The following is a 26,632-nucleotide window of genomic DNA, read 5'->3' as shown; positions in this document are numbered from 1 at the left end:
TCCTTGCATGGGATTTTGTACACTACGTTGGTTTTGCTCATGCTGTGTATCGGGTCCTTTGTCCTTGTGAGTTGTTGTCTGAGAGTGGCTGTTGGTTTGTGTGCTGTTATGAGTCCTAGTGGTCGTAGTAGTCTGGCTGTCAGTTCAGAAATGCTCTTGATGTATGGTAACATGGCTAGTCTTTTGGGTTGTGGCACGTCCTCATTCTGTTGTCTTTCCCTTAGGCATCTGTTGATGAAATTGCAGGGGTATCCGTTTTTGGCGAATACATTGTAGAGGTGAAGCCACGTTACCATACATCAAGAACATTCCTGAACTGACAGCCAGACTACTACGACCACTAGGACTCATAACAGCACACAAACCAACAGCCACTCTTAGACAACAACTCACCAGGACGAAGGACCCAATACCCAGCATGAGCAAAACCATCGTAGTGTACAAAATCCCATGCAAGAACTGCTCAAAACACTCAAAACACTATATAGGACAAACAGGAAGACAGCTAACGATCCGCATCCATGAACACCAACTAGCCGCGAAACGACACGACCAGCTATCCACACGCGGATGACAAGCAACATGAGTTCGACTGGGACAACACTACTATTATAGGGCAAGCCAAACAGAGAACAGCCAGGGAATTCCTAGAGGCATGACACTCATCCACAGATTCTATCAACAAACACAATGACCTGGACCCAATATACCGACCACTGCAGCAGACAGCTGGAACTGACAACTGGAAGTGGCAGAGACAAATCACTATAAATGCCGGAGGGAACATCACAGAAGCACTTCACAGGAGGCTCCCAAGCACTGAGGATGTCACCTAGACAGGGGATGAAATGTCTGCAACACAAATTCCCAGCTCGGCGAACAGAACCACAACAGCCATTACTATCCCAAGCTTTGTCTATCCAACCAAACAAACACCTGAAATAAAGACACTAGCACCTACCACTCGCTGTTTAAAATCCTGCAAAGAGCCCCCAACCTCTTATGGACTAGGTCAGACCACTCAAAACATTCTTAAGCAGGTAGCCCAGACCATAACTTTGCAATTTGTTTCGCTAAGTGTACAATGAAAATATCTGGAGTAAGTTAGCAAGGTTGACTACCAGATTTTAAAACAGACAAAAATTTATTCACAAAATTACACAATGAAACACAAAGAACAGAATAAAGAATCCCTACGGAACTCAGTCTATCCAAGCTAGACTTTATTATGCCATTCCGAATATACAGAACAGTCCCACTAAGCAAACCCCCTTTAAAAGACAGTACAGAGGGCATAGATGCTTACAGGTTGAAGTTAGAAGGGCAAAATGAGAGAGAAAGAGCCTGTTTCCACACAGCTTCCTGTTGAACTCCCAACTAGTCACTAAAGAGCTGACCAATCCCCTTTCATTATACAGGTCACTTATAAAGCATGATCACTTTGGCCTAAAGTCTTGTCTGTTTACATATAAACAAAAGGCCTCTCAAAATCCAAATCATCTCTGTATGAAACTACTCTAATTGGAGCCCGGCCTGTTTACAACCCCTCTGAAAAAATCCAGACACAGTATACTTGAGAAAGGAACAGCTTTTAGAAAAAAGGGACCAGCTTTGTGACATCACCATTCAGATAATACCCTGCCCTTCCTGTTTTGTGACCAAAGTGGATATCCTCACATTTATTCACATTATTTTGCAATTTCCAAATATTTGCCCACTCTGCCAGTGTGTCCAAGTCAACATGCAGCCTCTTAGCATCCAACTCAAAACACATTCTGCCACCCAGTTTAGTGTCATCTGCAAATTTGGAGATATTACATTCAATTTCTTTGTCCAAATTGTTAATGCATATTGTGAACAGCTGGGGTCCCAGCGCTGAACCCTATCCATGTCAATACATTACCTTGGAAACCACGAGCTTTAAGTTTCCTTACAATCTCTTGTGTGGAACCTTGTTAAAAACATTTTGCAAGTCCAGTTACACAACATCTACTGATTCACCCTTGTCTGCTCAACTGGTCACATTCTCAGAAAATATTTGTCAAGCAAGATTTCCCTTTCCTGAATCCATGCTGATTTGGACTGATTCTGTCACTGCTTTCCAAATGCTTAGTTATTACATCCTTAATAATTGACCCCAATGTTTTTCCCACCGCTGATGTCAGGCTAACCAGCCAATAATTCCCCATTTTCTCTCTTCCTCCTTTTTCAGTCCAGTCCATTGAAACTCTGCCACAGTCTACAGAATGCTGGAAAATGATCACCATGCTGTTTCTAGGGCCACTTGCTGAAAAGTGCTCTAAGATACAAAGCATCATCCCATTGATTTCCCTAAGACCATTTCTGACTAATAAGGGTTTCCTTCAGATCCTCCTTCATGCTTGACTCTCTGTCCCCTAGCATTTCCAGAAAGTTATTTGTGCCTGCCTTAGTGAAGACAGAATCAAAGTATTTGGTCAACTTCTCTGCCATCTCTCCATTGTCCATTAAGAATCCACCTGATTCTAACCACAAAAGACCTACATTTGTCTTCACCATTCTTTATCTCTTCACATAACTATAGAAGCTTTTGCAGTCAGTTTTTGTGTTTTCCACAAGCTTACTTTCATATTCTATTTTCCCTTCCTAATTAAACCTTTTGTCCTCCTCTGCTGAATTTTAAATTTCTCACAGTCTTCAGGTTTGCTGCTTTTTCTGGCCAATTTATATGCCTCCTCTTTGGCTTTAACACTATCTCTGATTTCCCTTGTCAGCCACAGTCGAGCTCCCTTCCGTTTTTTTACTCTTAGGTCAGATAGGGAATTGTTGAAGTTCATCTATGTATTCTTTAAATGTCTGGCATTGTGTATCCACCATCAACCCCTTCAGTATCCTTGACTAGCTTATCCTCGTCAGTACATGCCTCATACCATCAAAGTTAACTCTCCTTAAGTTCAGGACCCTAGTCTCAGATTTTACTCTATCACTCTCCATCTTAACAAAGAATTTTATCATATTATGGTCACTCTTCCCCAAAGAATCTCATACCACAATGTTGCTAGTTAATCCTCTGTCATTACACAATAGCCAGTCTAGGATGGCTTGCTCTTTAGTTGGTTCCTCGACATATTGGTCAAAGAAACCATCCCTCATACATTCCAGGAAATTCTCATCTGTTGCATCGCTGCCAGTTTGGTTAGTCCAATCTATATGTAGACTGAAGTCACCCATAATAGCTGCTTACCCTTGCTATTTGCATCTCTAATTTCCTGTTTAACAAAATCCCCAAACTCACTACTACTGTTTGGTGAGCTGTACACAACTCCCATGAACGTATTTTTCTTTTTGGTGTTCCACAGCTCCACCCTTAACAGATTCCACATCATCCAGGCCACTATCCTCCCTTAACCAACAATGTTACCCAACCTCCCTTTCCTTTCTGTTTATCTTTTCTGAAAATTGAATAATGCTGTATGTTGAGTTCCCATCCTTGGTCAACTTGGAGCCAGGTCTCCATGATTCCAATTACATAATATCCATTTATAACTGTCTGTGCAGTTAATCCATCCACCTTATTATGAGTGCTCCTTGCATTGAGACACAGCGCCTTCAGGCTTTTTAAAAAATATTTATTGCCATTTTAGAATCATGGTGTAACCAGGCCCTTTTTAATTTTTATCTTTGGGCTCTCTGCCTTCCAATTTCACTTTTCCCCTTACTGCCCTTTGTTTTGGTTATCACTTTCCTTCCCTCTGACTTCCTGCATTGGATCCCAACCCCCACCATATTAGTTGACACCCTCCCCAATAGCACTAGCAAACACTCCCCTTGGACATTGATTCCTATCCAGCCCACATGCAGTTAGCTGTCAGTCATAATTAACTGGTGCACTTCCCACGGCTAAACCACTAGCAAACAGAGTTCTCTTGCCAATCAGCACTCTCCTCTCATACAATACAAATGTTGCTTTCCCTTTATTGTAACTCCCATAAATTGTCCTGATGAATGCAGCATGAGAAATTTTGCCAAAATGTGTCTTTTTCAGCATTGCTTAATTATTATAATATATTGGAAGAGAGCAAAGACACTTCTAATGCAAGTACAAATAAGACATTAAATTTGCATATCATGATTAATATACTCTTTGTTATTCACTATCTTCAGCTATGGTTTGTTAACTTTTTCAATGACTATTGTTATTACTTAGTTGTAGATGAGAGTTGGTGTAACTGAGATTTTTTTAAAAAAGTGAAATGAAGATGTTAAAGAGTTTTCATGATATTTAGATTATATAAAGAGTACTCTGAAGAGCTCTGCATGAAGAAATTTTCCATGCCCTCTATGAAGACTTGTGGTCAGTCTGCACATGAAACATCACCTGTTAAATGTTCCTGTGGCACAAAATAATTTAAGTCACCTGCTAATTTCAACCAGCCACAAACATTCTGGGTAAAATTACTCAGGGCTCCATCACAAACAACAACAGAAAATCCTGGAATGCCATCACCATTTACTTTAATCAGACTATTAACATCTTTTAGGAGAGCACTTTGTTAAGAATGTCAGGTAACAATGTGACATTCATGCAATTTTTATGTAATTCTGTATCAGTTGCGTATTTCTCTGAAGGGAAAGGCTACATTCCTAGCATGTGCTGCTGGCCAGCAATTTGTAACCCCACAGATGTCTACTGCACCCATCACTGTTTTACTGAGCCCTGGATCTGTTTATCCACTCAACAGTGTGACAGCCAGTCTGCTGGATGTTAGCAGTTCATGAATGTCCAAAGAGATTTAATCTGATCCTCCTGCACCTCAGCAACCCACAGACTCTGACAATCAATGCACAATTTGATGTCTAATTTGAAAGTAAAAATATATATACAAGGATTGAATAATGTGGTTTTCCAACAATGCTACAGCCTGCTCCTAATAAGTAGTCAGTATGCATGACTGATATGTGTCTCCTACTATATGGGTATCATGCAAAAGCTTTTATAACAGGTTTATGGGCATTACATGAACGGTGTCTCTCAGGTAACATAAAACAAAAAAAAAACAGATGATGGACCTGCTGATATTATCCTGTTAAAGTTAAGAAAAGGGCTTTAAGCTTGTACATAGAAAAAGGATTGAGAGAGTGGGAAATATTTTGAGACCACTGCCCATCATCTTTCCAAATAAATTAAAGCCTAAGTTGAAGTGCAGCATCCTATTAAACATAGTGCTTTCTGGTTGTTAAAAAACATTAGACCTTGTAGTGCTGCAACCACTGAAATAATTGAGCTATAGAAATTAAGTAACTGGGAAAAATATATGCCCATTAATTCTGGTTATAATATCATTTGCCACCTCAGTTTTTGTGCATTTCTCATCTATAATTCTGTTCTATTATTTTAATCCTCTTGTTAATGGTTTTAATTAATGTTGCCAACTGTGTAGTATTTCCGTGGGCTTCAAATGTTAATGTTAAATACTATTTTGCCCTTCCTTTATTTGGATCACTTCTTTGAGCTTCACTCAGTCTCCGGCAACTGTCTGTGTGGAGTTTGCACATTCTCCTTGTGTCTGCGTGGGTTTCTTCTGGGTGCTCGGTTTACTCCCACAGTCCAAAGAGGTGCAGGTCAGGTGAATGGATCAGGCTAAATTGCCCGTAGTGTCCAGGAATGTGCAGGTTAGGTTGGTTAGCCATGCAAAAATGCAGTGTCATGGGGATAGGGTCAGGGGTGGGGTGGGGGGGAGGTGGGGGAGCTGGGTCTGGGTGGGATTCTCTTTTGGGGAAGGGGTGTGGAGGCCTGCTTTCACATTTTAGGGATTCCATGATTCAATGATTCATGGCTACAAAGAAGGCCACACAGTTTTGCTTTTCATTTAATTTGAACAAAATAGGTGCTCTGCGTTTCTTGTGCTCTCCATCGATGACTTGATTTATCAGAAACATCAAGAAGGATTTTGAAGCATAGTGATAGTGTCCCTATCTCTGAACTACCAGGTCTGGCTTCTGGTCCCACTGCACTGGCAGTGTATAATAACATCTTGGAACAGGTTGATTAGAAAATATCTATGAGGAACATCAATTAGCTGACACTATTTAAAAACATCCTGTATCTCTTGAAGGGGCGGTGCAATTTAAATTCATGAAACTGTCATTGAAATTTCAGAAGACGACTTAGGACAGCAACAACTGCAGGTACTTACTAATACCCTCCTCTAGCACTCCCACTCCCAACCTCCTTGTAAGAACTAGGGGCAGGAGTAGGCCTTTCAGCCCCTCTGCCATTCAATACGGTCTCAGTTTGGCCTCAACTTCATTTTCCTTCCTGCCCTCCGTAAAGTTGTTGCAGACATACCTGACCATGGGGCTACTGTCTCATTAGAGAGTAATGATTGGTGGTTGTTTAACTTGAGGGTCAACAGGCGTCTAGTGAGGGTAGGAGTTAAGGAGGTCAGACCTTTATAGTAACCTCAGTCAATGTGGAATTGAGCCTATGCTGTTGGCATCACTCTGCATCGCAAACCAGCCATCCAAGCTAACCAACCCTTTCTCCAATAAGCCTTCAATCCACTGCTAATCAAAAAATCTGTCAATCTCTTCCTTAAATTTACTAAATGTCCGAGCATCCACCACACTCTAGGGTAGTGAATTCCACACATTCATGGCCATTTGAGAGAAGTAATTTTGCCTCATCTCTGCTTTAAGTCTGCTATCACTTCTCTTAAGACTATGACCTCTCATTTTACATTGCCCTATAAGAGGAAACATCGTCTCTCCATCTACTTTGTCAATCCCCTATAGCACTTTATTTACTTCAATTAAATTTCCATTTGTTCTTCTCAACTTCTAAGCATAGATATAAACTGCTCCATTTCTCTTTGAAAGACAAACCCCTCATCTCTGGAATCAATCTAGTGAACACCCTCTGAACTGCCTCCAATGCAACTACATCCTTCCTCAAGTAAGGAGATCAACATTGTATGCAATATTTCAGGTGTGGTCACACTCCTGTATAATTGCAGCAACAGTTCCCTATATTCCTTTAGCAATAAATGCCAAAATGCCATGGTTGTCTAATGCTAATGTGAGAATTATAGAGAAGATAATTGGCTGAATGAGAAAGCCATTTTAACTGCCGGATAGTAGGAAGATATTCCAGTGAGGAAAGAGGCACAACAAGCACCATTGCCTCCCCCTTTAAGTCAGACACCATCCTGAATTGGGAATATATTGCTGTTCATTCACAGTTGATGAATTCAAATCCTTGAACTTGCTTCTAACACCACGAAGGCTGCACCAACGCCTCAAGGGCGACATCAGTTCAAGAAGGTGGCTCACCATCAGCTGTTCAAGAGCTGTTAGTGACAGGTAATAACTGCTGGCTTTGCCAGTGATGCTCACATCAAATGAATGAATCAAAAAGAACCAGTTTTCTACTGGTGGTAGCAGACCATGACTTCATTGCTAAAATATTTAATGACTTCATGACTTTCGGCATAGCCAAATTATCCCTCCTCAGCTAAGGAGAGGAAATCTGCACACAATATTCCATATGTGGTTGAATCAAGGCCGTGTACAATTGTAACATGACATCCCTGCTCCTGTAGTCGAATCCTCTTGTAATGCAGGCCAACATACCATTTGCTTTTCACTGCTTGCTGCACTTGCCTGCTTACTTTCAGCACCTGTATTCCTGATGAAGGGCCTTTGCCTGAAACGTCGATTTTACTGCTCCTCGGATGCTGCCTGAACTACTGTGCTTTTCCAGCATCACTCTACTCTAGACTCTGCTTACTTTCAGCGATTGGGGTACAAGGACATCCAGGTCTTGTTGCACCTCCCCTTTCCTAATCTATTGCCATTCTAATAATAATCTGTCTTTGTTCTTTGCTACCAAAGTAGATAATCTCTCATTTATTCATATTGTAATTCATCTGCCATGCATTTGCCCACTCCCCAACTTTCCATATTATACAGAAGCATCTCTGTATCCTCTTCACAACTTAACCTCCAACCTAGCTTTGTGTCATCTTCAGACTTAAAGATATTACATTTAATTTCCTCATCTAACTTGTTAATATATATTGTGAATAGCTGGGTTCAAGCATTGATCCCTACAGTCCCCCACTAGTTACTGTCTTCCATTCAGAAAAAGGCCCATTTATTCCTGTCTGATAGCATCACCTGTCTAATCTTAGAGGGAAATGTAGCTTTTATTTATTTTTTTCTTTGTTTTCATTGTTACTGAATAAAAGTGAACTTTTCAGCCATTTGAAGGCTTTCCAGTAAGTGACACTCCCACATTGAACAAAACAAAGCTACACAGGGCATTAGAGAATGTGTACTATTCCAGTCAGGATTCTAAAATGATGCAAAAGGAGGGTGTAGTATGTATCCTTAATAGCCAGACATTTATAAAAGTGCCATGGTGTCCTCAGAAAAGTTTTTCGATCATTCCCCTTCTGCTATGTGAAGGGCCGTTCCTAGCGGGCAATGCTTGACCTTGTGCACATCTGGACTTTAAAAATGGTGCACGTGCCAGGAATGCTGGGAGGTCCCAGCAGCGGCAAATACCTCTGGTTGCTGAGCAGACGATTGTGCAAGCTGGGTGATAGAGAGGTGTGGTGCTCAGCTAATGAGGTGAACCTGCAGAGAATAAGTTGAGAAAACACACGGACAGAAACCCTCCATGAAGCTCGCAAACATTGACAACCAATTTCTGGTAGAATTTAGCCTGAAGTGTCAGTGCGAGCTGAAGGCAGTGGCGTGAAATGAAGTATGGGAGATGTTGGTCATGAATAGAGGAAGTGACAGGAGCCACAGGTAGTGTGCAGCTAAGTGCATAGTATTGAGAGTCTTTTGTTTGGATGTGTACTGTCCGACTCGCAAATAATGGGAAACACTCTCACCACTTAGCTTTTCCCCACAAGCTCCTTCTAGCATGCAACAGGAGACATCACCCTTTCTGCAGTGCACAGCTGCTTCGACCAGCTCAAGTGCCCTTTAGAGCAAGCCATCACATTATCTTCTCACCGGACCTCAAGGCAGAACTTTACCATGGACTTCAGGCCCCAAATCTGGGACCTGCCAGTGAATTTCCTGCGGGCGGCCTTTTAATTATCCTCCTCCCTGCTTGCGATCCAACTAAAGATGGTGGGTGGCCTCTTGGAGTTGTCAACACAATCTCTGTGTAGGCAGCTCTGGAGCCCATACAGCATCACCATGGAGGACTGCATGGCAATATTCAACTAAGAAAGGCCGGTCAGTACATAGAGGCTTCGGAGATTAGAGAGAAGTTAACAGCACACTTTATCAGTAACCTGCCCAATGCCATTGCTTAAAATGTGACAAAAAAGCAGCTCAGTATTCACTATCGTTTCATCATGCCCTAGATTTTGCATTAAACAAAAGTGAAATATGCAGCTAGTCTTTGTGAGTTCCTGTCTACTTTTCCTTGCTAACGGTCCAAAGAAGCTCCTTTTTTTTTAACTTACATTAAAACGGTTACATAATGTAAGTTGTCTTTGTTAAAATGGGATCCCTGAAATCTTTATCCATGTCCTCTTCATCAGGGCTGGCAAAGACCTGGGCTGTCCCTGACACTAATCCTTGCTCCTGCACATTAGGCTTGTGTGCAGTCCTCTACCTCATTCCCTAAGACAATGAAGTCTATGTGCAATCCCTTTTACCTCATTCCCTAAGACAATGAAGTCTGTATGCAATCCCCTCTAACTCATTCCCTAAGACAATGAAACTCTGAGCTGTTCCGTTCAAGTGATGCTGCACACATGACGGCGAATTGAATTACTTTTATTGTCACAGTGAAAAGTCTACAAGTCACCACTTACGGTGCCGTCTTAGATGCAAGGTTCCTAGGTACAAATTCTTAAGAAAAAAAACTTAGAAAAATAAAGAAATTAAAAACTTAAACACTGCAGATTGTAGGAATAAATTAGAAAAATAAAGGAATAAAAAGTTCAGAACAACATTCCTTCAAACCCAGTCCACACCGGCACCTAGCCTCCAGTTCATCGAGCCTTCGCTCCAGACTGCACTGGGGTTCACCTCAAGGTTCTCGGGGCTGGGCGATCACTCTGGAGTCACCTCAAAGCCGGAAGTCCACGTTGGGGTCACACCAGGCTGAAAGACCATCATGGGCCACTGAAAGATCACCACATTGAAGGATAGACCTCCTCTGCAGTGTTCTTCAGTTGGTTATTGCTGCTGAGAAGGACCTGGAGCAAAGAGAAATATTTCGAGATTTAACTTTGCACTGAGAAGCCAGATATAAGGAAATGGCCAGTATCATGATGCAGCTTGGCTTAGTCAAGTTGTGTGATAAAGTTTTCCAAATGTTTTCCTTTATTTTCCTCAAAGCCTGCAAGTAATAGTAAAAACCCTACTCAGAGAGTGCCTTTGGTCTCAAAATCAGCTGACTCCTGTTCTCCCGGCCACAGGGTAGAGGGTATCACTTGGGATACCCTGTGTAACATTAAAATCAGGTGGATTTCTGCAATAAACAAATATAAACAGTCTGTGTGCATTTCCATTGAACCAATTCTTAAATAAAACTGTCACAAGTGTTTCTCCTTCTAATCAATGAAGTTGCCAACAGAAATTCATATATTTACAACAACTTGAATAATTTGGGAATGTGAATGTGCGAATTGCAACTTTTTGTTATCAAGATATGAAAACAAAGTCAGGACAGAACTGCCCAATTCTTTCATCCTGAGGTGAAAAATCAATAAAAGCAGAATTTATATCAATATTAAAAATAAATGATCATTTTATGATCAATATGTTTGTTAAAGCAGTAGAGAGCATTTTCAACTTGTGATATGGCCCATGGAATGGATATTGACTAATATGGCAAAGTAGCAGAAAGATGTTTTTATTTTTTATTCAAATATATTAATTTCGAAGGTTTGACAAAATTGTGTCACATATCTGCTGCATTAAGGATTGAGCTGACTTTACAACCATGAGTGAAATATCAGCTTTGAGTTTCACTCTGCATTTAAACTACTTTTTGAATATATTTAGCTATGACTTTGGTTCTGGTCTGAATGCAAAAATGAGAAGCAAGTAAAAAAAAAATTGTCTTCCTAATCTCTGCTTTTAGAGTCTCTGGCAAGTTTTATTGTTATACTAGCTGTGCGCAATTAATAAGACCATAAGACCATAAGACATAGGAGTGGAAGTAAGGCCATTTGGCCCATCAAGTCCACTCCGCCATTTAATCATGGCTGATGGGCATTTCAACTCCACTTACCCGCATTCTCCCCATAGCCCTTAATTCCTTGTGACATCAAGAATTTATCAATCTCTGCCTTGAAGACATTTAGCATCCCGGCCTCCACTGCACTCCGCGGCAATGAATTCCACAGGCCCACCACTCTCTGGCTGAAGGAGTGTCTCCGCATTTCTGTTCTGAATTGACCCCCTCTAATTTTAAGGCTGTGCCCACGGGTCCTAGTCTCCCCGCCTCATGGAAACAATTTCTTAGCGTCCACCCTTTCCAAGCCATGTATTATCTTGTAAGTTTCTATTAGATCTCCCCTTAACCTTCTAAACTCCAATGAGTACAATCCCAGGATCCTCAGCCGTTCCTCATATGTTATACCTACCATTCCAGAGATCATGCGTGTGAATCTCCGCTGGACACGCTCCAGTGCCAGTATGTCCCTCCTGAGGTGTGGGGCTCAAAACTGGACACAGTACTCCAAATGGGGCCTAACCAGAGCTTTATAAACAGTGCTTTTATATTCCAACTCTCTTGAGATAAATGACAACATTGCATTCGCTTTCTTAATCACAGATTCAACCTGCATGTTTACCTTTAGAGAATCCTCGACTAGCACTCCCAGATCCCTTTGTACTTAATGGTTTTAAAGCTGCTATTTTTAAAATCTAAGAGTTCCTCTGATCACAGCAGTGTTATTTTTGTCATATCTCACATCTATCTTGTTCACTCTAAATAAAGTTGCTAAGTTAATGAATGGTGTTAGCATTTCGGTACTTTTATGGCCTGACTCTACATGAAGCAAAAGTTGCAAATGTGCTTGCTAAAAAATTTTTACTTTGAACATGTAATAGCCACCCAAGAGGGAAAAGATTTTAATGCCATTACGTCAGACTAAATCTCAGGTATCAATCAACCCCCCAAATGGAAAAGATTCTGAAAACTATGGGAGGGAAAGAGATAAGAACAATGAAAACAAATCATGTAAAATAAAATCAGTTGAAGTGTTTTTCGAATAAAACATGGTGGTGTTACTCAGGTCTACTTATGTCAATACACTAAAGAATTATTATGAATGTCTTGCTTTGGATGATTAATAATGTTGCACGATTACTGATGTATTCTTTTCAAACTGACAGCATTTGATGGAAGCTGTAAATGCAGGTGTTAACCCTGCAGGGAATTCTACCAATCAAACCAGCCACTGGGACTTGGGCAGTTCCTTCTTCTTTGCAGGCACCATTATAACCACCATAGGTAAGACATTTATAATAAATCTGGCATCGACTGTTCATGATTTAATTATGTCCAACATATTCATTTGAAAGAAATGCATCTTGAGATTCAAATAATTGGTACATTGAAACTTTAGCAAAATCTGCAAACTTGCTGATTCTTGTACATTGAGCTACATTTCATTATCTCTATAGTGCATTGCTTACTATTCTCCAATTCCTTCAGGTAATCGGCAATTTATATTGTTTAACTAATATTTCATAATACTGTTCTTGTGGTTATAGACACAGTTCATCTAACCTATTACATATTAAAAACATACCTTTAACTTTGGGCAATAGTACTAAATTGGCAAGCTTAGATCAACTGCAAATAATCCATTATTTCAGATCTTAATTTGCCCTGAAGTCAAGGAAATGCTTAAATCACTTAACATCTGCTGAGCGGACAGGCAAGCTAACATTTCAGGAATCGATACTTGATCAGAATTGAAAGATATTACAGATATATAGCATTTAAAAAGGAACAGAATGAGGAGAGGGGAGGGACAAATTAAAATACTTGAATGGAATAGAACAGACTGATAAACTGCTTGAGTACAAAACAGGAGAAGCAGTTCATTTTTAGAACTTCCATTTTTTTGGTTTTTCATTGACCTTCCTGGTTTTTGTTACAGGATGGGACTGCACCATGCCACTTGATATAGCATAATGGGTATCTTGATGAGTAACCATAACTTTGCTCCTGCTTTTGTTTCTATCCAACCTACTAACATAACATAGGACCATCACATTTATCTAATTTTGCTGTTTGAAATAGCCCCGTATCACATCAGTCCTGCTGACCATCTGCCCTTATGCTCTCTGCTGTTCTGACCTTGATGCCTCTTAAAAACCTGACCATATTTTCCTGATGATTGTCTCAAACCTTTGTCTCGTGACCTCATGACCATCAACCTAATGTCTTTGGTATTGCTCTGATGTAACATCTGTAACACTTGAAACTGACAGTCCTGCTTAGCCTCTCCATGATGGAAGCTCCAGAGTTTTCCCAACAGTCCTGCCAATGCTATACCTCTGCATCAACCTCTGTGCACCTCATCTCATGGCTCTGTTACTAATCAGCCAGATAGCCTTCCTGAATGCTGACCTAATTACTCAAGAGTCAGCTAAATATTTTGTTTAGATTTTCTCTTACTATTCACCTGCAAAACTCCAAAACAATTCTGCTCGATTTTCAGGTTCTGGGTCAGCTCTTCACCTAATTCCCTGCGTGGCAGCTGCAGCTCAACTTCCTTGGAATTGTTATGCAGATTCACAATCCTTTTTACAAGTGTTTATTTGGAAGGAAGTCTTCAATTGATCATCCCTTCTCTCTTCTCTGATTTTCCCTGATAACTTTGCCTGTTCAGTCCTCCATCCTCCATGCCTTTCACTTTCCTTTTCCGTCCTTTCCTTTTCCCAGACCATACTTTCTGATTGAATTCAAAATTTAATTTCTCATCTACCTTAAATGAACTGATCTCAACCATGGCAGTAATCAGACAAAATAATTAACTTATGCCAGAAGAGTAAAATAATTTAGGGAAACTTATTCTGGTCATCTGAATCCCCATTTATATGGAACTTTCTGAACACAATATTGACTGAGATGTGTTGAGACACAAGTGAAGAATTGTCAGATGGGAGAACAGTTGGAGGTTTTCTGGCACATGTATAATTTCAAGCCAACTGAAAGGAAGGAGGAGTGAAAAATAACAACAAAAAACCCAACAGATGAAAGAAATGATATCAGCAAAATTCTTCATGGAGAGTTGAAACAACCTTGATTAATAAATGATGTATGATCATCCTATTGATTTCAACCTGCAAATATTTAAACTCTAACATGGTAACAGTGATATTATAAGGAAATAAGAGTCATTTGTTCAAATATAAGATGTGTTTTTCACATGCAAACATTTTGCACCTTTTTCAGTTTGTCTTCAGAGACACAAATTGTCACACTGCATTCCTTTAAAGAATCTAAGACTTATTGCAACTGCAAAACCTTGTGATAACTTATGTGTAATTCAGTTTGATCTTATTTCCTCCCAGGTTTTGGAAAGATCTCTCCAACTACTGTAGGTGGAAAAATATTCTGCATCATTTACGCCTTGTTAGGGATTCCGCTGTTTGGGTTTTTACTTGCTGGTGTTGGTGACCAGCTAGGAACCATATTTGGGAAAGGAATCGCTAAAGTGGAAGATGTATTCCTCGTAAGTTACACAAGTGTACTTCATAATAAATGAATGCAAAACTATGAAATAACATGTTAGATTTTTATCACCTTTTTTGAGTGTTAAATTCCCTAGGTGACATTTAAAGTCCATGCATACTTAATATTATCTAGAATGTCATAGAATAATATTTTATTTAAATAATGAGGATTATCAATTTTTGAAAATTAGTTTTTAATAGCTTTTTGACAAAGTGATGCACATAAACAGGGACATTTTAATAGAAAACTATTGACAGTTAAAAATCTTCAGAATTTTACACAGGATTTGCAGTTGTACATTTTGCCTCTATACTGTACACAGGAGTGGGAGTTTATATATGACTTTACATTTATTAACAAGTTAATGAGAAGTGAAATAAAAAAAAGAAAACAAGTTCTGCAGCAATTCTACAGGGGAAAAGATAAAATGTTTCTTGATGGGATCACTAACAGGGAAATGCCAAAGGCTGTTATGATGGTGTTCAGAATGTCGAAGAGAAACCTGGCAATAAGGCATTTCTCTGCAGATAAATAAACTGTTGAAATGCTTTCTGTAACTTACCAAGAAGAGGACTGTGAAAATGAGGTGAGAACCATAAAACATGCCTCTGTAACAGAGGATGGCTAATGTTTCAAATGATTAATCCCTCTTAAGCATATGAAATGGAAGAGAAGAGCAACTTCCCCTCCCTGACTAAAGGCAACCTTAATATAATTAATGGCTTCAACACAAATGAGATGGGAATGTTAAATAGGATAGAGGGAATCAAAAATTAGATTCCCAAGATAGATGGCACTTTTCTCAGAGTACTCAGAGAGATGAGTTTTGTGAGGCATAGTTGGTTACTAATGGCGTACCTTATGGGTTTCCTAACTAAAGTAGTGCATCCTCCCAGTGTAGTCTTAGCAAAAGGAACCAATAAGTTCACATCCGGTTCAGAATTACTGAAAGGCTCCTGATATCGAGGTATCTTTTGACTTTAACAATGTGGAATCCAAGTGACCCTGCTTGGGGCTGCTAACCATCTGCCAGTGCCTCTAGCCGCTTTCAAAATGCATGAAGTGCACTTTTCTCATTCATGGGATGTGGGCATTTCTGGCTGGGACAGTATATATTGCTGGTTCATAGCTGCCCTTGAGAAGGTGGTGGTGAGGTGCCATTTTGAACAGCTGAAGTCTATTTGATGTAGACAGACCTACAATGCCACTCAGGAGGGAATTCCAGAAACTCTGATGTATTCAATATCAGGATAATCAGTGGCTTGGAGAGGGGATTGCATGTGGTGGTGTTCCCACATTTCTGCTGCCCACATGCTTCTAGATAGTAGTGTTCATAGAATTGAAAGGTGTTGTCCTTGAAAGGTGTAGTCCAAGGAGCTTTAGTGAGTTTCTGTAGTGTATGTCCTAGTTGGTACATGCCACTGCTACTGCGCATCAGTAGGGAGGCAAGTGTATGTTTGAGAATATGATGCCACTCAAAAAACCCTTACACACTTCCCTTGTGCCTTGTAGGTGGTGGACAGATTTTGGGAAGTCAACAGATGGGTGATTCACTACAAGGAACCAAGCCTCTAGCATGCTCTTGTAACCCCAGTATTTTTATGGTTAGGCCAGTGCAATTACTGGTCAATAGTAATGTCTAGGATGTTGATGGTGGTGGATTCAGCAATGGTAAAGCTGTTACTTGCCACTTGTTAGCCCAAACTTGGATATCATTCAGATCTTGGTGCATTTGGACATGGACCGCTTCAGAATCTGAGAAATCACAAATGGTATGGTCCTAGCCAGTGTGGAGAGCTTTCTTCTTGATTCCCATTGTCTCTACATTTGCTAGGGTTTCTCAATGTCACACTCAATCAAATGCAGCTTTGATGCCACAAGGAATCATCTCCCCTCAAGTCAGGAATGCCGTACTTTTGTCCATGTTTGAACCAAAGTTGCAATTAGGTTAGGAGTGGAAAAGTAGAACCTGAAGTGTCAGTGGGCAAGTTATTGCTAATCAAGCGCTACTTGATAGCACAGTTGAAAACATCTTCCATTGCTTTACTGATGATTAAAAACAGATTTCTGATTTGCTAGGTTGGATTTAGCTTCATTTCCTTGTACAAATCATATCTGGGCAATTTTCTACATTATTGGTAGGTGCCAGTGTTGTAGCTGTGGAATTGCTTGGCTATCGGTGTGACAGGTTTATGGATCAAATTGTCAGGACTATTGCTGGAAGGTTGTCAGGATCAACAACCTTTGCTGTATCAGTGCTTTCAGCCATTTCTTGATGTCTTATGGGGTCGAATTGACTGAACACTGGTATCTGTGTTGCTGAGTATGTCTGGAGGAGACCAAGATGGATCATTCATTTGACACTTCTGGATAAAGATTGTTACAAATACTTCAGCCTTATCTTTTGCACTGATGTGCTGGACAGCTCTATCATTGAGAATGGAAATAATTGTGGAACCTCCTCCTGCAGGAATTGTTTGATTGTCCACCACCAGTCACAAGCAGATGTTGCATGACTGCCAAGCTTAGATTTGATCCATTAGTTGTGGAATCATTCAGCTCTGTCTATCACACATGTAGTCCTGTGTTATAACTATGTCAGGTTGACACATCATTTTTAGAGATGTGTGGTGCTTCACCTGGCATACCTTCTTGTACTGTTCATTGAACCAGGGTTGGTTCCCTAGCTTGATAGTAATGGTGGAGTGAAGGCTATGCTGGGCCATGAAATTACACATTACAGATTGTGTCTAAGTACAATTGTGCTGCTCCTGATGGCCCACAGCATTTTATGGATGCTAAGTTGCTTGATTATTTCAAATCTACCCCATTTAGCATAGTGATAGTGGCACACAGCATGACAGAAGGTACTCCCAATTTTAAAGCAGAACTCCTTTCCACAAGCACTGCACAGTGGCCAGTTATACTGATACTGTTGCAGATAGGTACATCTGTGACAGGCAGATTGTTAAGAATAAGGTCAAATAAGATTTTGCCTTCTGTTGGTCCCTTCACGGCTATGTTCTTTTGGATTTGACTGAATTAGTGGTGGTGCCAAGCCACACGTGGTTCTGGATGTTGAAGACCCCACCCATGCTACACTCTTCTCACGCTCTGTGCTTCCTCAAGTGATGCTGAGCATGGATTAATACTGAATTATTAGCCAAGGCAGACTCAATACATGGTAAATAGCAGGAGATCTTCTTGCCCATATTTCACCTAAGATTTTATGTCATGAGACTTGATGGGATCCAGAGTCAATGTTGAGTACTCCCCCTGTGACTCCCACCTGATTGTATAGCACCGCCCAGCACCTCTGTTGGGCCTGACCTTCTGGTGGGACAGGACAGCTCAGGGTTAGTGTTGATGTGTCTATACATTATCAGCAAGGCATCGTTCTTACTGTGTCAGGCTGCTGCTTGAACAATCTGTAAGGCAGCTGTCCCAATTTTGGGATGAGACCCCAAATGTTAGTAAGGAGGACTTACAGGGATGGCAGGGCTCATTATACTGCATCGTTTGCTGTTGTTCTGGTGTCTCGGTTGTGCCAGGTGATCAGTCTGGTTTCATTCCTTTCTCGAGACACGTTAGTGGTCAGATACAACTGAGTGGCTTCCTAGGTTTTGAGAGAGGGTATTTATGAGTCAACCACATCACGATGTGTCTGGAGTCATATGCAGACCAGACCCAGGTAAGGATGGCAGGTATTCTTCTCTAAAGCGCATTAGTGAACATGTTAGGTTTGTACAACAATCAACAATGGATTATTGGTCATTGTTAGACTCTTAATTCCAGACTACGTTTTGCAATTACAAAGTGACTCATCTGTCATGGCAGGATTATGCCTGAGGAGTGCAGACTCCCATAGGTCTCCTCATGATCTTAGTAACAATACCTGATAAACTAATGTAACTTGTTCCTAATTGCTGTTATACAATAACAACTTCTTGTTTAAGGTAAAAGAAACCTCTTGTTCAGATGCAATAGAGGTAGACTCTACTCCTATATGCCAAGCCAAAGGAAACCTGATTGGTGGTAGCATTCTCATATCCACAAATTCCACTTGGTGATCAGCATTGAGCATCATTGCTTAATATCACAAACTGCAGTGATGAAATAATCCATTGGACCCAGAAGGATAAATTTGCAAAGGACCAAGTGAGTGTACAAGCCTTTAAGTCTTTTACCTCTTAAAGAACTATCTATACCCACTGACATCAGCTGCAAGTGCTTGAACAAACAAAGACTCAATGGGAACACATGGAATAACCAAAAAGGGAGAAACAGCTGCCCACATTAAAGCCTTTATTTCCGACCAGGTAAGGATACACCCATCAGACTTAGGGTTAGCCAGATGTGCAGCCATTCCTCAGTGGCAGTATGGTGGCTAGGGACTTCAGGAAGAGGTTGATGATGTCATAGACTCATTGTAAAATCGGTGATTATACAGGATTAGAAAGAATGGAAAACACCTTTATCATCAGTGAAGAAAATTCAGATGACAGAAATCAGCGAAGTTTGCAAGAAGATGCATTTGAGGAAGTAAAGGCTAAGAAGGACAAGCCATTGAACTGATTGATCAATCTTTAGTTTGAAACAATAAGGCACCAACATGGTCTTCTGAACAAAGTGTATAGCAGCTTCATATTTGATGCCTTGTGGTAAGATGATACAAGTTCATGAGGAATATTTAAATTATTTGTCTTCCAAAGCAGAACTATCAGTGCCAGTGACAGAAATAATGTTATGATGAGGAGGTGCTGGTCAGCAGCCGTCCTCTAGTACCATGAGTTGGGGGTCGGAAGTGGGGTGGGGTGGGGGGGAGGTGTCCCAGTACAATAACTATGTAGGGTGAATGAAGATATCCAATCTAGTCATCAGTTGAATTTAAGAATTTATATCCTTCAATACAGCTTTAAGAGCAAATTGAGAATAAATATTTAATAGCACAAAATGAAGCTGCGTTGCATTTGATTCATTGGAAACCAGACAAATGTCTGCAGATTCAGGACACGGTCAAAAAGAAGAAATTACCTGGTTCAAAATCTAGGATACCACAAAGATGAAAAAACTTGTTTGTGTTGAGCAGCTGTTCCATGATGAAAATTAAAATTAAAGACATCTAGATTCAGCAGAGAAGAATTCCTCTGTACAAGACATGCGGGAGATTTAGGATCCTTTTCTTTAAAATATATCTTTATTGAAAAGAGGAGAATATTTTTTGGACATTACAACAAATACAAAACAAACAATTCGAACCAATATAAAAAAAACCCACTGATTAAATAAATAAATAATAATTAATAACTAACTAAAAAAAAATGACCATAATAATAATACAGCTCAACAAAGCAAAGTAATAGCCCTTGACCATTGAGAGCATAAATTTATACATATTCATGTGATTGCAGTCCCTCCTGTCTGGATAGCAGACTCATTAAACAGAATTGTCATGGCTACATACAGGCCCTTATTAGTACGACATAAAAATCTGTACCTAAGTAGTCCAAAAAGGACAGCCATATCTTATAAAAATTCTCAGTTTTATGGTGTGTCATATTTGTAAGAAAGTCCAAAGGGATGTGTTCCATGACCAGCTTATGCCAGCCCGACAGCCCTGGGGGGCTTTTCAGACACCCATCCTAAGTGGTGAGGATGATGCAGAGAGTCTACAATAGGATATTGATACGTAAGTGAGTGGGTAAAAACATGGCAAATGGAATATAGAACAACCTCGACTATCTGAACAAGATTGAGAGGAGGAAGTATTTTGTTTCGATAACTGATTGTTTGGGGAACTGAATATTCAGATAACAGATTACATTTTTACAGAACCTTGAGATGTTGTTCAGATAATCCAAAATTCAGATAAATGATGTTCAGATAGCCAAGGTTATTCTGCATTGTGTGGGAACATTGCAGGTTATGCAGTCTGGCAGGAAGAATAGATGAGTAAATATTTAAGTGGAGAAAGACTGCTGAAAGCTGTAGCACAGATGGGTTTGGGGGGTCCTCATGCATGATTCACAAATGGTTAGAATCCAAGATCAGCATGGGATCCTAGATTCAATCCCAAGATTCTGGGATTGTTAACATACGAGGAATGGCTGAGGATCCTGGGATTGTATTCATTGGAGTTTAGAAGATTAAGGGGAGATCTAATAGAAACTTACAAGATAATACATGGCTTGGAAAGGGTGGACGCTAGGAAATTGTTTCCATTAGGCGAGGAGACTAGGACCCGTGCACGCAGCCTTAGAATTAGAGGGGTAAATTCAGAACAGAAATGCGGAGACATTTCTTCAGCCAGAGAGTGGTGGGCCTGTGGAATTCATTGCTGCGGAGTGCAGTGGAGGCCAGGACACTAAATGTCTTCAAGGCAGAGATTGATAAATTCTTGATGTCACAAGGAATTAAGGGCTACGGGGAGAATGCGGGTAAGTGGAGTTGAAATGCCCATCAGCCATGATTGAATGGCGGAGTGGATCGATGGGCCGAGTGGCCTTACTTCCACTCCTATGTCTTATGGTCTAATGGAATAATAAGGCAAATGGATTGTTGGCCTTTATTTGAAAAGAAATGAAGTATAAAAATAGGGGGTCTTGCTAAATCTATATAAGGCACTAGTCAGACTACAACTGGAATACTGTGAGCAGTTTTCGTCCTGTATCTAAGGAGAGAGAACTGGAATTGAAGGCAGTCCAGAGAGGTTTCACTAGGTTAATTCCAGGCATGGAAGAATTGTTTCATGAGGAGGTTATGAGTAGGTGGGGCTTTTATCATTAGAGTTTAGAAGAATTGGAGGAGACCTTATTGAAACATACAGGATTTTTTTGCGGTTGTCAAAGTAGATGCAAAGAGGTTGTTTCCCTTTTTGGGAAGGGAGCATAATGTCAGAGTAAGGGATTACTCATTTAACACCGAAATTTGGAGGCTTACATTTCTCAGAGGGTATTGAATCTGTGGAATTCTTTACCATAGAGGGTTATAGAGGTTGCAGTTATGTTTATTCAAGGCTGAGATAGGCAGATTTTTAAATAGTAGGGAGATAAAAATTATGCAAAAAAGGCAGGAAAGTGGAGTTGAGCATCATCTGATCAGCTATGATCTCATTACGGAATAGACCAATGGGCTGAATAGCCTACTTCTGCTCCTATGATGTATTGTCCCATCATATGAAATGCGCATGCACAAGCCTTCTTTTGTATTGTCTGTTGAGATACCTGTCTTGCACCTGTTAATATATGTGGGGTCAGTTCATTCCAGGTTGGGGTCTCTTTATCTCTCTCTAATATGTCTCTGCTATCATTCTGTTCCTATTTTTCTTTCTTTCTACATTTCCTTCTTTAGATATCTTTCACTGTCTCTTTTCTTACACCCTTTTCTTTCTACCTTTTCTGCTTTCCTATATTTTGCCCTTCTTCCCTGTCAGGTGAGAATGTGTATATCCTTCAACGTAAAGGTGTCAATCATTTAGGTAGGACTGAAAAAACCCCAGAAATTGCTAGAAAAGCTCAGCTGGCCTGACAACATCTGTGGAGAGAAAACAGAGGTTCAGGTTGAGTGACCTGTCCTCAAAATTCTGAGGAAGGGTCACTTAGTCCGAAACGTTAACTCTGATTTCTCTCCAAAGATGCTGACAGGCTTGCTGAGCTTTTCAGCAATTTCTGTTTCTGTTTCTGATTTACAACATCCACAGTTCTTTTGGCTTTTGTTGTGAAAATAAAGGAACATGATGTGAGTTATTTCATTTGAAGGTTGCAGGTGTATTTGTACATTTCTGGAGAACTCTTACTACAAAGACAGCTTGCTTGATTAGCGAACACAATGCAAAAACTCCGTATCATGTGATATGTGACATTTTATCCTACCTAATTAATTGAATTGAATTGAATTGAATTTATTGTCATTTGTATTGCGGCACAGTGAAAAGCTTTGTCTTGCGAGCAATAGAGGCAGATCACAGAGTTAAATAGCATAGATAAGTAAAACAGCTGCAAAAACAAAAACACAGGTACAGGCGAATGTTAAGAGTTTGTGGATCCATTCAGTATTCTAACAACAGTACGATAGAAACTGTTACAAAACCAGCTGGTGTGTGTGTTCAGGCTTCTGTACCTTCTCCCCGATGGTAGAAAAACATTGCAAGGGTGGGATGGATCTTTGAGAATGCTGGCGGCCTTTCCTTGACAGCGGGCCTGGTAGATGGATTCTACAGATGGGAGGTTGGCCTTTGTGATTGCCCAGGCCGAGTTGTATACAGGTGATGTATACAGATTACAGTCACGGTCACTTAAAGGAACACTACATTAGATGAGATGAAATGGAAGTGAAAGCAACCACTAAAGCTGTAGGCTGCATTTGGCATTGGGTTGCATAGAAAATATGGCCCTTTGTGATTTCCCCTACCATAACTTCACTAATTTCTTTCACCTGCATCCATCTTCTCAATCTCACTTGGTCCCCCAAATTATATCCCACTATCCATTCCTCTTTCTACCAAACCTTCAATCAAACACTCAAATCCTTTTAATCTCCCTTTCCCCTTGCACTGCTGTTATTAACCAGACCCTTTGTTCTTCATTCATGTCCCCAATCCCACTTGTTTGAAACATAGCAGTTAGAACATGGTTAGATATGTCCGAATCCTCAATTAGCTTGTCTTCTCACGTACCCTCCATTTCTTACAGAGGATTTGCTCATTTTTGAAAAGTCAACTTAAAAATAAAATAAAATTAGAAAGTGACATGATAATTTATTTCTCTTTATTGTTTCTTTCCCCCACACCCATTGTCTAATAGGAGATAGAATTTAATGAAATGCAAAAGAGCCAAAGTAAGCATCTAATAAATGGACGGATGTCTATTGCTGGCATTCCAAGTACAGGTATTTCTGGTGTAATGTGTGCTTCGTCAATGCGAATTGACTCTAACGCGACTGATGAATAGTGGTTGCTGTTTGGATAGCACAAACTATCTACTGCACAAGTATAGTGATTCTCTATAGCACGATTTTGCAGAGCGCTAGGCTCCATAGGAACACACCCATCACGTTATACCAGAAATATCTATGGACCCGAACCAAAATTAGCTTTGAGTTGAATAAATGCTACCTGATACTGGACACCAAACAAGCGTTTTGCTGCAGTCTTTTCATTGAGGGAAGTGGGAAATCTGCCACCTCCAATGCTGAGGTCTGATCTGAAGAGTCCATCCAGATCACAAATCTTTTTTGGACCACAAATGCATTAAGGTGCACAGGAGCACTCCTGTTTGGCATCCTGGATGTTTACGATGGAACTCTGCTCTAGTTTGAGGGCAGGAAGTCTACCACAATATTCATTGTTTTCTCTCAAAAATAGATGACTGAGTTAAGATTCTCTCCTCTATCTGGTGGAAGCATCCAGTGATCATTTATAGCAAAATAAAATAAATGTAATCAGTTAATTTCAAAATTAAAGTGGTGATTTTTCAAAGAAAATTATTAGGAAACGTAATCCATTTCACTTCCTCGCCAAACTCTCTAACTTACTCGAGATTCTGTTGTTAAAGTTCCCTTTACTCTCTCCATATTCTTAGTCTCTCTCACTTTTAAATATTATCGAACTTAAAACAAGTAATGGAACAGGTGTTTAATCAAAACACTGTTGTTTCTTCCTGAATGAGCAGTGTGAAAAAAAGCATTGCAAATTTTACCGCAGGAAAGTTTTGGCTTTTCATTCCCAGCTTTCTTTCAAATAACTTTAAGAACCTCTCAGCAGAAATTGTCAGAGCAAAAGAAAAATTGCTTTTCAGTATTGCAGACTGAACAACATGGTATAATGTGAACCATTGGGTACACTACATATATTCAGACTGCACAATCATAATCTTTCTCACAGCATCCTTCTCTAGGTATACGTATGAATATACTGTTTCAACAATTGTTTTGGACATTACAAATATGAATTACTGAGACAAAAGTACTGGTTGTAAAACAATTTTAATTTAAAGAAAGGTCATGTTATGGAACCTCTGAGCCATGTTGTAGTAAGATAAAAGGTTTACATAGGTATTTTCTGTTATTAATATAGGAATAGGATTTTATAACAAAACTTTCAGACAAAATGTCACAAACACATGGCAACAAGAAGGGAAAAGCTACAGAAAAGAAATGTACACAAGTATAAATTTTTTAACATAGCTTATTCTTCCTTTACTTTTTTTCCTGTCCTGATCCCTTCTTTAAGCTTTCTTCATCCACTTCAAGTGTATCTCATCAAACTACTCATTTCCACCACAGTCTTCATACAAGAAAATATGAGAGGAAACAGAATCCCAGGACTGTTTCCAAACAACGTTCAAAATTCAAAGTTGAAGGTTTGAAGGTACTCATATGTTCTTATTAATGTGCAAAACACAATGATTGTGTTTTATTTCTTTTATAACTTAAATCCACGTTTTGATTATTTTTAAATATTGAAACTATGGTAATTAGAATAATCATTTAGAGGAGTTTGTACTATTAGGGAATCTTTATAAAATCAGAACATGCAAGAAACTTATATTTTGAAAACAGCTTAATTGAAATAACATGTTTAAATTTCCTCTATATGATCCTAAATGGTGCCATAGTTTTCTATTTATAGGGGCATAAATCATCTATAGCTTAATATTTAATTCTGTTCTTATCCTTGCCCTTTAACTTTCCTTTTCTCTACATTGAATAAACATGTATTTTTAATTTAAACCATAGAAGTCATATGCTTTTCAAATCATTGACTCAGTACAATTATCTGATTCCCCTGAGATTCAAAACAAAATTATAAGAGGTCTATAAAGTGGAGAAAAGTAATTCACTTCCACTGATTGTTTCCAAAGCCAATAACCAAACTGTTTTAACTCTGATTCTTCCACCTAGTTTATTAAGTTATGATTTTTCTTTAAAACCTAAATTTTAGGTTTTCTTTAAATGAGACCTGAAATGCAGTAACATTTTGGAATCCACTTCCAGAATTTTGACCCTGCAACAGTAAAGGAATGACAATATATATTAGAATGCAGCATGACTTGGAAGGAATTGTTAGATGGTGATTTTTTTGTCTGCATACTACCCTTGTTCTTCCAGATAATTGAGTTTGTGGAATTGACAGGTGTTGCCAAGTGAGCCTTGGCATCTTGCTGTAACACATCTTGTCACACATACAGACATTTATTTGCTTATGTTAGTGCATAAAAAAAACACACTTTTTCAGTTTTTTGCACTGATTTTCAAGCATTGAAACAAATGGATGATTAATATTACTTGAAGCACAGCAAAGAGGTCTAGTCCAGCCAGCCACCACAATGGAAATACTGAACCAAATTAGTATATTGGGAGAATATGAATTTTCCCATTCTTGTTGGCAATGGCCATCAGTGTGAATTGAATTAGGTCTGTATTTGCATAAAACTGAAGACTTATTTTTAAGTGTATCTGAGCAGCTCTTGGCATTTTCACCAGTGGGATATTTCTGCTTGCATAATCCATTGTTAAAACATAGCTGATTAGACATAGTATAATATGTTCAATATTTACAATTTTTTATATATATATATATATATATATATATATATGGCTGAAGTTTCCAAACAAAGTTGTTCCAAAAAAGTATTTCAGTATGGCTTGCTGGTTTTTCTCCTCCTACCCTGAAAGGGTCACTCCTTCTTATTTAAAAGATTCTCATTATTGCCTCAATAATGATTTCCTCTCTTGTTTGAATCCCTAGAATCCATAGAATCCCTACAGTGTGGAAATAGGCCCTTTGCCCAACAAGTCCACACCCGACCCTCCGAAGAGTAACCCACCCAGATCCATTCCCCTAGCCTGGTACTCTATATTTATCCCTGACTAATGCACATAACCTACACATCCCTGAACACTACGAGCAATTTAGCATGA

At 39.6% G+C, this 26,632-nt stretch overlaps 1 protein-coding gene across 2 annotated transcripts in view; it reads left to right on the top strand.

The window, feature by feature from the left end:
• The window catches only part of LOC122552824 (potassium channel subfamily K member 2-like), a 179,866-nt gene that overhangs the window by 113,348 nt on the left and 39,886 nt on the right, over positions 1–26,632 (top strand). Inside the window, exons 3-5 of one of the 2 annotated variants that reach the window (XM_043695808.1) lie at positions 12,358–12,475; positions 14,551–14,711; positions 24,942–25,079. In XM_043695808.1, the coding sequence (XP_043551743.1) occupies positions 12,358–12,475; positions 14,551–14,711; positions 24,942–25,079 (417 nt within the window). The remainder of the gene's footprint in view (positions 1–12,357; positions 12,476–14,550; positions 14,712–24,941; positions 25,080–26,632) is intronic. The other variant, XM_043695809.1, reaches the window with a different exon arrangement.

Source organism: Chiloscyllium plagiosum, chromosome 9 (assembly GCF_004010195.1).
Source record: "Chiloscyllium plagiosum isolate BGI_BamShark_2017 chromosome 9, ASM401019v2, whole genome shotgun sequence".
Taxonomy (NCBI): Eukaryota; Metazoa; Chordata; class Chondrichthyes; order Orectolobiformes; family Hemiscylliidae; genus Chiloscyllium; species Chiloscyllium plagiosum.
Note: the sequence above shows the minus strand (reverse complement) of the source record. Positions and strands in the feature narration are given on the sequence as shown.